This window comes from Apis florea, unplaced genomic scaffold (genome assembly GCF_048593485.1).
Source record: "Apis florea isolate Af1SG1 unplaced genomic scaffold, ASM4859348v1 contig_3370_pilon, whole genome shotgun sequence".
NCBI lineage: Eukaryota > Metazoa > Arthropoda > Insecta > Hymenoptera > Apidae > Apis > Apis florea.
Window position 1 is genome coordinate 16,091 of NW_028256747.1, and position 16,410 is coordinate 32,500.

Sequence of the window (16,410 nt, forward strand, 5' to 3'; positions counted from 1 at the left end):
GGACGAATGCAAGCTCGCGGGGAGGAAGGAGAGAAGCGAGAGAGAGAGAGAGAGAGAGAGAGAGAGAGAGAGAGAGAGAGAGAGAGAGAGAGAGAGAGAGAGCGGACCCGAGGTAAAGAGACGCCCGGATCGCGACAGTCCCGATAACTGTTTGCCTGCGTGAAGAGCGTTCGAGCGCGTTACAACTCAAACCTTTTAGCCGTTGTTTGCACGGTGCTTTGTATTCTATTTGTACAACCGCTTAAACAACTCAGCCTGGACGTATAAGCCTGGCTCGAGCCTCCTCGAGGGAGTTGTGCGAACTCTCGATCGACTCGAGGGTGCCACTTTCCGGGCCAACCTGTTGACGCTTCGATCCTCCTCGATTTCTCCTCTCTTGTTCCTCGTTCGTTCGTTCCCTCCCCTCCCCCCTCCCCTCCCCTCCCCTTGTTCTCCCGTGTGACCTCCCCGTGGTGGAACCTCTGGATCGTTAACGATTCGTATTAACGTTATTCCGGCTAAGATAAGGTCGGAGAAAGATGACTGGTCCGCGCGCATAGCGGCAGAAAAACGTCGGCGTTCGTCTTCTTTGTTTTCACGGGATTCCTCGGCTTCCAGGCTATACGGTTTTTGGCCCGTCTCGATTTCACAATCTCGGGGACGTCGCGTCGCGTTAAGCAACGGAGGAGGAGGACGACGATCGACTACCATCGCGTTGGTTGGATCGATGATCGGCACGAAGGTAGACGATGCCAGAGCTCGTCGTGGTAAAACGTTTCGGGATGGTGGAGGAAGGGGAGGAAGTTGAAGGAAAAGAAGCGGAGAAGCGAGTGAAAAAAAGAAAGATGGGGGAGAGAGAGAGAGATATGATAAAAATGAGAAAGAGAAAGGAGACGCGAGGATTTACCTGGACGGAAGAAATGGGCTACTCTGGAGCTCGTAGACAGGTAGGTGGATAGCAGAGCGACGACGGTACGATCACTAAATTAAGCTGGATTAGCCTAATCTGGCCCCGCGGATCGTTAATTAACGAGGCTATTAGTCAACGGCGGTGACTATTAATTCGAACGATAGTCGTGTCTGGGCGATACGTTATGGCAATATCGTGTATTTGTCACTATCGTCCGGCTCACAAATTGGTTACAGCGCACCTGGAATGTCGTGCCCCTTCACAGAGGGATCTCCATGTTCTGCTATTCCTCTCCTCTTCTTCGCTTCTTTCTCTCTCGCCACCTTCACAACCGTTTCCTCCTCCTCCTCATCGTCGTCGTTGTCGCGCTACCCCTGAAATTACTTCGCTTCATTTTCTTCTTCTCTGCTTCGATCTATCTTCGTTACGCACCAGCATTCTCCCGGTTTGTGTCGTTTCGTCTCGTCGTCGTGGTTCGGCGGTGGGAGAGCGTAGGTTCGATCACGCACAAGTTGAACGTTTTGCGCGAAATGCCAGCCACCGGATCGTCGTCGTCGTCGTCGTATACGATCGTCGTATGGATCCTGAGAGCAGTCGATCGTTATCGTCCCTCATCAACGTCGTTTCGCTATTAATTTATCGTCGTGTCGCGGGAGAACCGACCAACGAGATACGACGATACCACGCTCGGACCACACTTGGGGATACCTTGGCCGGGTTCGCTCGATAAATTATGACCACGGACGATCGATTAATTTACCGAAATTGGATACTTTATCGTCGAATACTTTGTGAAAGCAACGATGAGAAATCGATCGACGATCTCCCTGAAGATTCCAGTAGCGCGCCTCGACCTCCTACCGTCCCTCTCCCTCTCCCTCCCTCCCTCTCTTCTCTCTCTCTCTCTCTCTCTCTCTCTCTCTCTCTCTCTCAGATTTCCTTCGCCTAGATTCGAGCGTGGCAATGAATGGAACCGTTAAAACTGTCACCGAAGCGATACGAACGAGACAAGTAGTAGTTCATGCGGCCATTCATTGTCAGGTAAAGTACCTGTGGGGTTCCACGCAGCCCTCGTGGGTGTCATTGGCTCGAATTTAAAAAGGGCGAACTCCCCTTTTGACCGAGTCCTAAGTTAGCGTGCATCCGGGTTGACCGGGGAAAAAGATATTCGGCCTCCTCTCTCACCTGGCTATGACAAATTCAAAAAATATTTGTAGGCACGCCACGAAGGTGGAGCACCGCGCATCCACTTCGAAAAGAACGGCTCAATGGAAAATCACCGAGGATAACTAATTCGGAATTCGGTCTCTGGAACCAAGAAGAGGAGCGGTGTAGACTAGTAGTAGTAGTAGTAGTAGTAATAGTGGTAGTGAAGAGTAATCGCGCGTTACCTTCCAAAATCTTCGACGTTTCTATCTTCTCTCCCTTCCCCCCGTTTCATTTTCTCGAAACCAAGCCCGGGTCCATCTTTTTCGTGAGGGCCCTCTCGTTCGATCCCGCGATTATTAACGATTTAACACGGGTTTCGAGAACCACGCTAGAAAACCGCCCGTGGAGCGTACCTTTGCGCGTTTCTTCGCGCCGAAATTACAACAGGACGCCTAATTATCGTCGTTGGAAGGGAGGGAATGGAGAGAGAGAGAGGAGAGATGGCTCGGGTTGGGAGGAGTCCGGGATTGCCTTGCGTCTTTTACCTACCGCAACGCTCGTTGATTCGTCCCGGGTGAGAGAACGACGCGAATACCGCAACCCGACACTCGCCACCTCCTCCGCCTTCGCTCTCCTCGTGCATAATAACTTTATTCTTTAAATTACTTCGGCCACCCTTTTCCCTTCTCCGCGGCTCTCGAGTTCGTAAGTACGCCGTGTCTCTAGGCGAGAGAAAAATTTCGAGACGCGGGTCGCGCGTTTCGAAAACGGTGCGCGCGGTTCGTTTCCCGCGCACGGGTGGTCGCAGTCGGACGAACGGCCGAGAGAGGAACACCACTCGGGTCGACGTACCCGTCCGTGCCAGGGGAGAACCGTAGTTACACCTATTTGTTCTTCGGATTCCACGTAGCCGAGGCATTTCTGATTTTTCACGCGCGTCTCCCTTCTCTCTCTCTTTCTCTCTCGCGGGTGGCCGATCACCACCACCATCACCGGCTTCCCATTCGTCCGACCATTTCGTCCGTTTTCGCAGCCTCGTTCGTCCTTCTACCTTTCGTCGACCCATTCCTACCTCTCTATCCCTGCCCTCTCTATCCCCTAGCCGAGCCCCTGTCGCATTTTCACTCGGTTCTTCCAAGATTCGCATCGCTCGACCGAGAGAAGAGGAAGCGAGGAGCATCGTTTTTGCGCATCCGTTCGACGAGAGAGAGAGAGAGAGAGAGAGAGCATATCCGATTTCAAAGCGATCGTTCGTTTATTTCCATTAACGATGATGAGTCAGTCAAGGTGATTCTCGGGCTAAAGTTGAGGCTGATCGTGCGAACGAACGGAAATGACGCGCGCGACAAACGAGAAGTGGTCAGTGATTCACGATAGACGTCACATCGGGATCAGCCTCCTCTTCCGCAAGGCGCTATTTCGAACGAATTCGAATTCGAACTTGGAACTTCGAGATTGGACGAAGATTGGAGAGAGAGAAAAGCGAACGTTGGAACGTTTCGTCTCATATCTCGTTGGGGCAAGAACGGAAAGAGAAGAATTCTCGATGAATTCTAGCGAACGGATTCAGTTTAAAGAGAAGGGAGAAAGAGAGAGAGAGAGAGGGAGGGTCTTCGACCCTTTGTGCGGAGGCCCACTGTGGGAATCTCTTAGATATCGATGACGGGAAAGGAACGCGTCCCGCGGAGCGCTAATGGATCGATCCTGGGTGGTTCGATCGGCGGTGCGATCACGATGTTCGTGATTCGGCCGAGGGATCTCCTCTCGCGTTAGGTCGGCGAGAGGTCGGAAACGGGACGACCGAAATCGCCCCGGGCCGGTTGGAGGGCCGGTCGCCACATTCGCCGATTCGCCTCGCGTGTCGCGTGATTAACGCAACGTTATTAAAACGTATATATCCGTGTGTCCGCGGGGCCACGAGGAAACGTACGGCCGGCCATTAGCCCTAGCGAAATCGTGGTGGCTAATTAATCGGAGCAATTAAGAGGAGAAAAGAGAGAAGTGTGTGCGCCCCCTCCCGTTCTTCCCTCCCTCCGTTCTCCTTCTTTCGATCTTCATCCGCCTCCCTCTCGCCCCGAACCCGAACCTCGGATGGATCCCCGCGTGGATCGTGGATCCGCGACGCGATGATCTACGCCCCGTGCGTCCACGCCGATTTATTAATGCGCGCGCATCGGTTACCTTTTTTGCCTCGGGGAAAAAACCGTGGTTGAGGACGGAGAAAAATTCGATCTGGTCGCGAGAGATACGCTCGGTCGCGGGACGTGATCTGATCCCGAATCCAACGGGAAACGAGAACCGTACGTGCGGTGTAAACCGCCCGTTTCGAGCGGATGGAAACGGGTGGATTTGGAAAAAAGTTGGGAACGCGATCGAGGAGTGGGAAGGGCGCAAAACCTTTGATCGATTCCCCGGTTCGAGGATTTTTATTCGAGGTTCGATGGCGTTGATTCCGTCGAATCGGCGCGCGCGGGGACATACCTTTTGCTTGGAAGCGTGCGCAAGCTGTCCAACGATGGCGAAACCAAGACGTCTGTTTCTCTCGACATTGACACGAACGCGTTCGTTTCCGTTCCGGAGATGGCCGACAGCCGATCGACGCGTCTTGGCACGCGCGAACAGCCGCGCACAAGAAGCGCAATCTTTCCGGGGAGATCGGTTCGCGCCACGCCAGCCGCGGGATCCGCCTCGTAAATTTTTTTTCCCTCGATCCGCGAATCGGCAGGCCCGCTGCGTTCGACGATACGTCATTTCTTGGCAGATCGAACGATCGACCGATCGATATTAACGCGTCCCGTCACGCCAAGAATGCGTCGACGCGTCCCTATTTCTTTTTCTCCGGCCCAGCTACACCCTTCTTTCTCCCTTTTCTTCCTCTCTCCTCTTCCTCCTCTCCTCCTCCTTGTTCTCCTCCTCCTCCTCCTCCTCCTCCTCCTGCCTCTACGGGCAGCCTACGGGCTGTGCTGCTGGCTTGTCCTCCTTTCTTCCGTACAGGATTCACGAGCGACACGCTCGATCGACGGGAGACACGAGATTTATCGACCGGTTCCCAAGACTCGTTATTGTTCCATATCGTATCGTCCTCCTCCTCCTCCTCCTCCTCCTCTCCCTGTCCGGATAATTGCGCGAGCACGCGCTTCGAATGTCGATTCGAGGCGTACGGGCCGTCGCCGTTTCACGAATTTACGCTCGAGAACCCGATGGATCGCGCGCGTGGATAAAGATCGACAACCTGTTGGAGGGATTCCACGAGAGGAGTCGCGCGGATGGAAGGAATGTCGAGACGAGAGAAGAGATATTGTTGCAGAGGGAACGGCGAAGTTGAAACGGCGCGAAACGAAATCGATTTCGCGAGATCGCACCACGAACGAAACCGGACCGATTCTCTCTTTCTCTTTCTTTTCCCCCTCCCCCCGGCTCCCAACGGGATTAATTAATATTAGTAACACTGGGGGAGGCCGTAATTAATTACCGGGCCGGAGCAACCATTCGTCTTAATACGTGCGCGCTATGCGCCCCCTGGCATTCGCTCGTTTGTTCGTCCGATCCAGATAATGATCGCGACCTAATGAAAACATTATGTTCGACGATGGGGCTCTCGAGCCGTTCCGAGTCCATTCCGCTCGGAATATCCTTCCAAAAAGATCCAGCAAATCATAAACGTCGTGCGTTACGTTCGTGTTACTTACACGATATAATAATATATCTCTTTGGTTAAGTGCAAGTGTTTTTTGGTAACGAACGTCTTCTATCCACGTTGACGTTTCGAAACGACAAAATCAAAAATTTCAAGTTTTATTATTTTCTTACTTCGCTAAGGGTCTTCTCCAACCTTCTCGGAATTAATTAAGATTAAGATTCTCTAAGCGTTTCTCTCTCTCTCTCTCTCTCTCTCTCTCTCTCTCTCTCTCTCTCTCCCAAGTTCGTACGAGCTTAAATGTAACTTTACTCTTCTGACAAGTATTTGCGAAACTTGTTAAATTACATGTTTTTGCAACGAACTTTTTCCTTTTCGTATGCTTTTTTTTTGTCCTCTCCATTTTTTTTTTTGTTCAGGTTCCCTGCGGTGCGGGAACCCGAAGCAACAGCGGTAGTAAGTAAATGCGTATCGATCACGTTCGTGAGGTTATTATGCCAGCCGTTTGTCCGGCAATAAATACATAAATGTCCATAACGGAAGGGATAATTCGGCGTGCAAAGTTCCACGGGTGATGCTCGAAGTATTCTCCGGAATCGGTCGGAGACCAAATTTCAGGTAAAAGACAGATTGTGGTGGCACGCGTTTTCTCTCTGCTCTCTGAAACTCGACTCGTGATCTAGAGATTCTTTGAACGGTCGCACGCTCCGCGTAACGTATTTATTAAGTTAAAAGGAGCGATACCGAAGATGAAAGGAAGATGGGAAAAGAGGCGAGAAACGACGAGGATGGAACGATTTGCGGGGTTTAACGGGCGGGCGTCGTCGAGCCAAAAACTCCATGACGAATCTCTTCATCCGCGAATGCCTGCGAGTTTTCCCAGAATCGACGAACTCTCTCCACCGTCCTTTCTCGTTCCATTTCCGTTCGTTCAACGTAAACGGCCGAATAAAATCAATCGAATGTTTCTCACTTTCTTTTTTTCGAAACCATGGAGGCGGCGAGTGTTCTCTTGAAATCGTGTTACGCTCATCCGTCAGGAGGTGCAAAGAAGCTAAAGACGACGAGACGACGATTGAACAAAAAAATTCAGCAACAGCTTCGTTTTTTTTTTTTTGTTGCTCGATGAAAGAGACGTAATATGTAATATGGATACTGGAAGAAATCGCAAACAATGCAAACAATTGAAGAACGAAACTTACTCTGGAGATGGGAGAAGAGGAGAGGAGCACGGAATGCGAGACCATGAAGAATCGATGGCGAGAGTCGAACGGCGTCCTCTTAATTAAGGAGGAGCGAAGGAATGTCCGGGAAAGCAGGTTCGTCCCGTTGTTGGTTTCCAACGATTAGCTCGTCCGAAAGAAAGCTTCTCTTTCTGTCACGACACCGAGAGAGGGGAAGGGAGTAAGAAGAAAGAAGGAGGGAAGAAGGAGCATGGAAAGGATAAAAAGAAAGAGAAGGATAGGGTGAGAATGGCAGCGCCTATCGTGCAGGCGCCACCGCGTTCACGGTTCCGGTTGGCCGGGATCGAGAAACAATAATTACCTCTCGCGGGTCCTTTGATGTCCTCCGACGCGTTCGCACCCCGCCCAGAGAGATCTCCTCGTAGGTGTCCCGGGTGGTCGTAGACGTGGTCACGCACACCGAAACGATTCGTAGCTACGAACACGCCCGATACACGAATCCTTTCGCCGAATCGAGAGCCGGTCGATTCGTGTCCATCGACGCTCGGGTTTTTGCATTCATCCCCGTCGGGGGTTTGGAATCCCGAGGCAGCAAAGCACTGCTCTCTGCTACTCCGGCGCTCTCCGGCCGCGCGTCCTTCGAATTTTTTCGCCCGAGCTACCGAGAGGAAAGAGAGGGAACGAGAGATACTTTTATCTCCGGCTCGTGGCTCCTCGGAACGAAACCGAACGAGAACTGGTGGTGATGATTCCTCCATGTACATGGCATCATCCCCCGATGATGGAAAGAGAGAGAGAGAGACCGGTTGTGCCGGAGGATAATCTAGAAAATAGGATGAAAGGCGATTTCGGAAACGAAAGGAGCCCGGGATCATCCGAAACAAACGAATCCTCGCGTTTGTCGGAGCCGCCGCCCTTTTGTTACCCGTTTATACGGTTAGCTAATGAGGATCAACGTTAACCTATATTAAGCTAATCCATCCTTCGAAAGCCGTTCTCGTGGCTGGCACGGCTTCTGCCGTTGGATCCTCGAATCCTCTCCCGACCTCCAACTAAGAAAACGACACCTGCCGTCATCGCGATCGCTCGCGATCGACCGTCATCGCTCCTCGACGTAAAACTCGGATCTCTTGATGATCCTTCCTCCGCCGTCCCGATAAAAATCAATTTCACGCGTGCACTCGCGATCCCGGCGATGAAATCGGATTAGCCGGCGAAAGTTTCGAGAGAAGACTCCTCCTCCTCCTTCTCCTGCTCCTCCGTTTGGATCGAGCGGATCTCGAGTCGTCGAAGAGGAAAAGATCGGTGGTGAACAGTCGGGGACCGACGACATTGTTATCGAAGAGATGTTTGGTACGCGCGTGGAAGCATTTGCGCCGAAAAGCTCGGGAGACAAAATATGCGGGGTGGTCCGGTCGAGTTTGCGGCGGGCCACAGGCCGCAACTTCATTTACACCTATTCAGCCTTCTTCCCTCTGAACACGGCCTTTAGATTTACGAGCTATCTCGCTCTCGCCTCTCGGTTTGCCTCGCCTTGCCATCGCGTTCCTCTCTTCGCCGCCCTCGTCGCCCTGCCTCGCTTCGTCCCGTTTCGCCGCGCCTCTTCCACCATCTTCTTCTGTTCGCCGCTCCACCTCCTCGACCTCTCCCGATCGGCATCGAACCCCGACGCGTTTAGATCGCGACGCTTCCGACCGCTCTCTCTACGTTCCGTTCCGTTCAGAACCGTACCGACAAAGGAGGAATCATGGATATACACCCCACCCGAATCATTCTCATCCTCACCCTCTATCGCGCCAAGGCGCCGCCTCGCCCAAATCGCTGCGCCAAGATATCGATAAGGTATTGATTTATCGACCGGTCGACCGAAAGGGTTATCTCTGATACAAAAGCCATACGCCACGGATCCAGATTCGTCGAATCGAACGAGCGCGGCGCTTATTTTTACCCTGTTCCTTCGGCGACGGTGTGGTGGAGGTGGTAGTGGTGGTGGTGTACTGCGCGCCACGCAACTTATTTTCGTCGAAATTGCGGTTACGACGAAGATGGTGTGGAACGAGGCCTGGGCAAAAGGAAGAGGAGGGTCCAGGAAAAACGCGGCCTCGGAGTGCGGAGTGCCGTGGAACTCGTCGACATTAAGTCATTACCGTAAGCGTCGAGGCGAGCGAGCGAGCGAGCGAGCGGGCGAGCAATCGGCGCGGACAGTCCGTCACGCGAGAGACCGTGGCTTCGCTCTCGGCGATTCCGCTCGCTAACAGCTTATTCGCCCGTGACTCGACCTCGATTATTTCAACGCGAGCTCTCGTGAAGAAACTCGACCAACTCGCCCGCGGCAACGACCAGCCATGAATGTTAGCCAGCGACAATCCCGAACAACGACCTTTCGAACACTTTTCCTCTCGTCTTCCGTCGAAAGAAACCGATAAATACCGCGCCTCGAATCGGAAGAAGAGTTTTTCTCGATTCCACCGCACGTTGTGCGTGTCGAGTATCTGGGAAATGGCGCCAATAATAGTTTCATATAGCTCTCCTATTCGATCTCGAAAGATCGAATTTTGAATCGTCATCACGCGACGTGGGGTGACGAGAGAAAGAACACGAACAAAAGGAGAGAAGAGGTAGTATCGCGAGGTAGTAGGTTGGGCCAGCATTCCCGCGGTATTATAATTGCTCGGAATTTTGCCGGCGAGGAGCTCTCCGTTCCTTTTCCTCCGCTCGAGTTTCCAGCGCGATCTCCTCCTCCTCCTCCTCCTCCTCGTCTCTCGAGAGAACGAAGCGGACACGCGTCGACAAAAACGTAATTGCGCTCTCGTCGCCGAGACGATTTACGTCGATCAATCTCCCCGTAACTCTGAGCCGGGATCGCGACCGCTGCGAAGTGACCTCGTTCCCGAATATCATCCATCGCTCCGATCTTTTTACGCCGCCCCGTAAATCGCCCTTTCTTGCGTCTCCTTCGCCGCGTTCCACGCTATTTCTCCTCGTCCTTCTCCTCGTCTCACCTCTTCCTCCTCTTTCCGCGCGTTTCGACGACTTTCGTTTTCCAACCGATCTCTCCTCCTCTCCCCCCGTGTTTTCCGCTCGCGGAATTGGCGGCCGGAACGGAAGAAAGGATGCGCGCGGCGGGGAGAGAGAGAGAGAGAGAGAGATGGAGCGGATGGAAAAAGCTCTCGCGGATCCATAGCTACGCGGCCGCTTCTCTTCTCGCATTCCGACACTGCGTTCCCACACACGCGCGTGTGCACCTCCACCTTTCGATTCGTGCATTCTCGCGACGTCGGACCGCAGAGGGAGACGGAAGCGGGCCGTGAACGGAGACGAACCAGCTGCGACGGCCGAACGACGGGGGTACGACGGGGGAACGAGGCTCTCTCGACGGATGAATGAAAAAAGAGGAGAAAGGAGAAGAGAGAGACGGTACGGTGAACGGGGACGGGGATAACGAGAATGAGAGAGAGAGAGAGAGATAGAGTGAGAGCGTGTCGCGATGTTGGACACCAGGGGGGCGAGGTAAAGAGGTGTGGAGGGGAAAGAGCGGTAGCGTAATAGGGGGAGGGAAAGAGAAGCAAAGAGAGAGGAGAGGGTGAGATCTGGGAAGGTTTTCGAAGAGAGTGGGAGAGCTTCGACAAAAGTTGCTTGCGCGATGACCACGAACAACGTGGTGGGGAACCCGACAGGCGTGGCCTTGATAAGGACCGCCCGCTATTTCCCCTTGAAAGCCACGTGCTCATCTAGATACTAGCAACGGAGAGAAGAGATACACGTCTCCGCCAGCAGTAGAACCTGCTGCCAAACGTCTCTCGTCCATGAATTTCGCTCGCGATCGAACCATCTTTCGGGAAGAAACGTCGTCGCTCGATCTTGCTCCGTGCATGATCGACGTTCATACAAAAATCGAAGAATCGATCTTCGTCTTTTGATCGCGAAATCGTTGTTTTTCGCGAAGAGACGACGATCGATGTCCATGATCCATCGTTTCGTCGAAAAAAATGTAAGGAAAGGAAAGGAAAAGCCGAGGAGGAAAGCTTATTGTCGCGTATTTGTCGTCTCGCAAGAAGAAGGAACTCTCGAGTCGAAGGAAAAAGATCGGAAGATCGAGCGGAAGAAGAAGGGCAGGCGGGCTTGACGAAAGAGGCGGGGCGAAGCTCGATCGGTGTTGGGGGATCCGTCGGTCGAAGGGGAAACGTATGCTGCCGCTACCAGCGTACCGACGAACGACGGAGAAGTGAATAAAACGGAAGGGAAGAAGAAGCGAAGAGCGGAGAAGAGAAGAAACGTGGAGAAAAGGGAAGCGAAAAGAAGCGAAGCGAAGAGAGGAAGAGATCTTCGCGGAGGAAGGGAATAGGAAGGGGTTCGCTAGGAGGGAGAAAGAAGGAGACGTTGAGAGGAACCTTGGGGTGGAGAAGAGGGGAGAAGGTTCCGTTCTCTCTCTGAAGAGAGATCGGCTCTTCCGCGGAGGAGCGCGTGCAGTCGCTAGCCGAGGCCTATACTTGTCCGTCGAAGGGTATTGGTTCTCCAACTCGGTACCGTACCCCCCGAGACCGAGCGAAAGAGAAGGAAACGACGAGAGTCGTCTCTCCCCTTGGCGCGTTCTCTCGCGGGTCGACGCTCGTTCGTTCGCTCGCTCGCTGCTCCGCTGTGCTCGCTTGCACGTACTAGCACGTTCGTTCGTTCGTTCGTTCGTTGGTTGGTTGATCCTTTGGTTGGTTGGGTTCGATAGACCGATCGATCGCGCGCATATACGCCACGCATCTCGCCCTCTCGATACGCGATAAAGGAGAGACAACACCGTAGCTACCGTCAAAACTGGACGAGACGCGACAAGACGGGACGGGGAAGGGAACGAGAACGAGAAAGAAGATCCGATCGAGGTATACGCGACGGAGAGACTGATCTACCGATTTCGGGGCTGTCAGTCTGGTTTCGGGCAACTCCGTTATTAGCCGAGCCGATAGAAGCGACGGAAGACATTCGAGGACGGTTGCCAGGTATACTTCGGCCTCACCGTGCGCCTCTCCCACCACCTCTGATTCGGCGAGAACTAGGCAAGGGTGACACCCACCCCTCGAAAAAAGCCCTTCGGGGGGTGAGTTTCCGGCACTCGAGGTTGCCCGATCCGCTCCACCAACTACAGTCACTCAACGACCTGACAGCGTCACGGTTCTTACGATCTACCAGTTACTACTGCTACCACACCAGTATCCATCCATCCTTTGACAGCTGACTCTCCTTCGTTCCGATCGGGATACCGATCAATCTCTTCCTTCCTTCCTTCCTTCCTTCCTTTCTTTCTTTCTTTCTTCCTTCTCTCTATCGTACAATTTCCTGTGCAACGATCGTGCAGTGTCGTCGTCTCTTCCAACGATGATTTAAACACATCTCTCGTCTGTTTGATCGTTGGACACGTGTATCGTCGTATCTCCAGTGCTCCTCGACAGAGTACGCGCTTTGCTAAAACTTGCTATGTGCGCGACACCGTTCACCGCGGAGAGTATCGTGTGATGTTCGTAATCTGGTGAGTGGAACGTTGGTTGGTTGGTTGGTTGGTTGGTTGGTTGGTGCATGGTGTTTCGCCGTTCGTCGAAGATCGGCCAGAATCGCGGGAGGGTCTGCACACCCCCATGATTGCATTCGATCGTCAACAGAAGATGAGAGTTTGGGTGGTTATCTGTGCCCTGGTGGTGGCGATTCACGCGTCCATCGCCGAAATGCCAAGGAACAAGAATCGTGGTAGAGGATCGATGTGGTGGTAAGTGAAAAAAAATTATTTCTCCGTTCGATGTCGCTTCTCGAATCCGGCGCGTATAAGATAAAGTTGGTGGTGGCGGCGATGGTGGTGGACTGGTGGTGGTGGTAGCAGCAGCAGCCCCGCGCATGACAAGATCGACGTAAAAAAGATGGATGTAAAAAAAACTCTTAGTCGAGTCGTTTCGGACTCGAAAGGAAAAATTTTTCGTGTGTCGTTCCGGTTTCGATAACTTTTGGCGGTTAATTACGAACCGACAAGAGTCGCGTTAACACCTGTCTCGCGTCTTTTATCGAACGAACGGTGGCAGCGGACACAGGCGCGCCTTCTTATTAATTCATTAATCATAAGCCTGCGGCTCGTTCGTTTCAATCCGCCAATGATTTCTCATAGGTTGAAACGTGCCCACGTCCCGGGTACAAGAAAATGTTGGATGGATATTAGATAATGGCTAACTTCATTAGCCGGGTAATAAATAATGTTGGTGGTGCACGATCGAGCATGCGTGCGTGCATACATACATGGTTGAGCGGCGAACGCTCGTGCTCTCGCGACCGAAAGAGATAGCCGCGGAAATATCCGCGTAACGATAAAGTGGCGGCGATAAATCAGCCAAGGGTCTCGATTGCTTTTCCAACCGCGTTGATTTAACACACTGTCACGTGCGTCCGCCGCGCGGGTAATTATTACCTACGAATTAATTAATCTAATACGACGGTAAATTCGCGTGGACGCGTACAACAACCTGCTTCGAATTTCCCAGTCGGGGAGTAATTTATCGCCGCCCGTGTCCGCAAAAGGTCGACTTTTCGCGTTTGCTAAGCTTGTCGTCGTTTCCCGATAGATATCATTGGCAAATCGCTAATATATTCGCCGGTAACAGGGGGGATAACTTATCGCGCAAGGCGAATAATCCCGCTAGACGAATCTGGTGCGACAGCGTTTCTGGGTGGTCTCGAACCATCGCCAACGTGGATCGCGAGATGGATATTTTACACGCGCGACGATTGAAAAATTGGATGTTTTCGCGGTCAGTTGTCTGGCCGCGGGCGCGTTAGATCGGAATGGAGTGGTGCGCGAAACCATCGACGAGAAAGAAAAGTCGGTCGGTCGACGCGGAGCGAAAAAGACGTCTTCGGATCGGAGTCGTGACATCTCAACCTGATTCGCGACGTTCGTCGTTCCACGATCGCGATTAAATATCGATTGTACGCCATCGTCGAGGATCAATAATAATCGAGGATGGAATGATGGTTGTGGGAGGGAGACGGGCGATTTCAAGCTGGTTGATTGTGGTGATGGACGATCGATGAAATAATTCAAAGATAATCGCGCGAATTTAATATAACCTTTTGTCACTGGGGGGCGCGTGGCACCGGATCGTTATTAGTCCTCGTCGGACGATAAATTATTTTCGTCGTGGTGGCGTGTCCGCTGGCAGAAAACACGTGGACAAGCTAGGATGGAGAGAGGAGCGAGAGGGAGAAGAGGGGACAGAGAACCGGGTAGGATCGTCGTCGAGAGTCGTCCCTGAGCTTTCTACCCGACGTAAATTACAAGCAATAGATATATCCTAACCGGTCCGGAGCACGGCTTATTTATGGACATCGCGCTTATCGAATGCATCGTATAAACGATTCACCGGGCAAGCGCGCGTCCATCCGCCTGCCCGCTCGCCCGCTCTCGAGATTCGTCGGTCGATCGTACGGCAAGAATTTCGCGCGTCGACGAAAACGTTGTAAATGAGACGCGCACTCCAATTCGCTTTCGATTCGCAACGAAACGGAAAATTCGCACCGCAGCTACTCCAAAGAGAAAGAAGAATCGAAATTTCGTCGCGTGGTCGCCACCAGTTGGAAGAGGAGGGTGTTCCGCGTGCTGGTTTTACGAGCTGGTTATACGTATCGCGATTCGGTTTATTTATACGGGGCGCAAGAAGTGTCAACGAGAAATCTCGGTCGCAGCTGGCTAGACTTTTCGCGGTGAAGCGTCGTGCGGTCGGTTCCCTCCTCGACGATCTCTGCTAGGCGTCAAGCGAGTCGTTGACAACGGATCGTCGACGGAGGTTCTAGGAGACGGTGATTAGCTGTTTATTATGCGCGGCGACGAGAGATCCGATCCCTGCGGGCGGACGCGAGCGAGCGAGCTATTTTTCGAATCGACGTAGCTCTCTCTAGGCCGCGTAGAACGTGCTCCCATTCTCAACTAGGAAAAATAACCAAACGGGAGGCGTCTCTCGTGCGCGTAGCAAAGCGGGGCACGGTCGTAAACGATCAATCCTCGTGTTCGCGCGAGGATCGTCGACCGCCGATCTCGAGGCATTCTTGATCCCCGCTCGAGAAACGTTTCTCTAAAACGTTTGCACGTTCTTCTCACGGATGGACAACGGCGCGGGTAGAGACCGTCTCTCTCTCTCTCTCTCTCTCTCGAGCGTTTTTCTGCGCGACGCTCGATCGATCGAGACGCGAATTCTTTCGCAGCCAGAACTCGCGCGGCAGCTTGATTTATATATACGCCGCTACCGTTGACCGAAACTGTTGAACCAGTTTCGTCTTTCGAACTAATTCTCCGCGCTCCTTGCCCCCTTCCTCCTCCCTGTCCTCTCTCCTCTTCTCTTCTCTTCTCTCTTTCTCTAGAATAGTCTCTGTTGTTGTCTCTTCTTCTCTCTCTTTTCGTTCTCGGCTCGACTCTTCGAGCCAACTCTCGGAGTGTACGCGTTTTTACGAGTAAACCAAATTAGTGTCGATCGAATGCACGAGGAATGCCAATGCGCGATGTATCGATTGTGAATCGCGGAACCAGAGATTTCGCACGATTTATTATACGGGAGGGATAAAGGTATCATCGTGGCGAAGCGGGAATGCCGAGTCCCTCGGGACCACCGGAATCGTTGGCTGTCAAAACTCTTCGTTAACGCGATCCTTGTTTGAAAGGGCGTCTTTCGCGCGGTGTCTGCCGCCTTCTTCTCAGACCCCCTTCTCGGACTCGATTCTCGAGACGCGGAAGAAACACGCTCAGTGGGGTGGAGTGGGGAGGAGGGGGGGGGGGAATAATCTGGCACGATTATTATTTTTTTTTTTCTTTTCTCTTTTTCTTTTCATCGAGCAACAAACGAGCACGCGAGGAATCTGTTCCGATCGAGGAGAAATTAAACGGACCGACTTGGTCGACTTTTCTTCCCAGGGGAATCGCGAAGGCAGGAGAGCCGAACAATTTTTTGCCAATGTCTCCAGCCTCCCTTCACATGGATCCCACAGTGTACGCGACCTTGAGGAGAAAGCAACGCAGGTTGGCCAGAGAAAATCCAGGAGTGCTGATGGCCGTGGCCAGGGGTGCGAATCAAGCGATCGCGGAGTGCCAACATCAGTTTCGCAATCGTCGATGGAATTGCTCCACCAAGAATTTCCTCCGTGGGAAAAATCTCTTTGGCAAGATCGTGGACAGAGGTGAGCATCGGATTTCCTTTCTCTTTCTCCGTTGCTTTTTTTTTTTTTTTTTTATTCCCCGACCAATCATCCGCTTCGCTAATTGCCGCTCGAAAATTATCAGCGCGGCGCGAGCTTCACTAATTGACGTTCAAAGATATATATATATATATATATATATGTATATACCTTCGTTGTTAACTCGCGAAATTAACGAACATCTTTGCGAAGGCCGAGTTTTTCTTTTCTTCTTCTTTTTTTTTTTTTTTTTTTTCCTCTTATTTTATTCTTTTATTTTATTCTTTCATTTTATTTTATCTCTTTTGCCTCGAATCTCCGAGGCTCGAATCCACTCGGACTAGTCGAGAAGAATCGAGATT

General features: G+C 52.3%; 1 protein-coding gene across 1 annotated transcript in view; it reads left to right on the forward strand.

Moving 5' to 3' along the window:
• The first annotated feature begins 903 nt into the window (after window positions 1-903).
• wg (Wnt family member 1 wingless) overlaps window positions 904-16,410 on the forward strand; it is a 22,605-nt gene continuing 7,098 nt past the window's right edge. Inside the window, exons 1-2 of the mRNA XM_086912288.1 lie at window positions 904-926; window positions 15,789-16,051. Coding sequence (XP_086768414.1) covers window positions 15,829-16,051 — 223 coding nt within the window. The 5' untranslated portion in view covers window positions 904-926; window positions 15,789-15,828. The remainder of the gene's footprint in view (window positions 927-15,788; window positions 16,052-16,410) is intronic.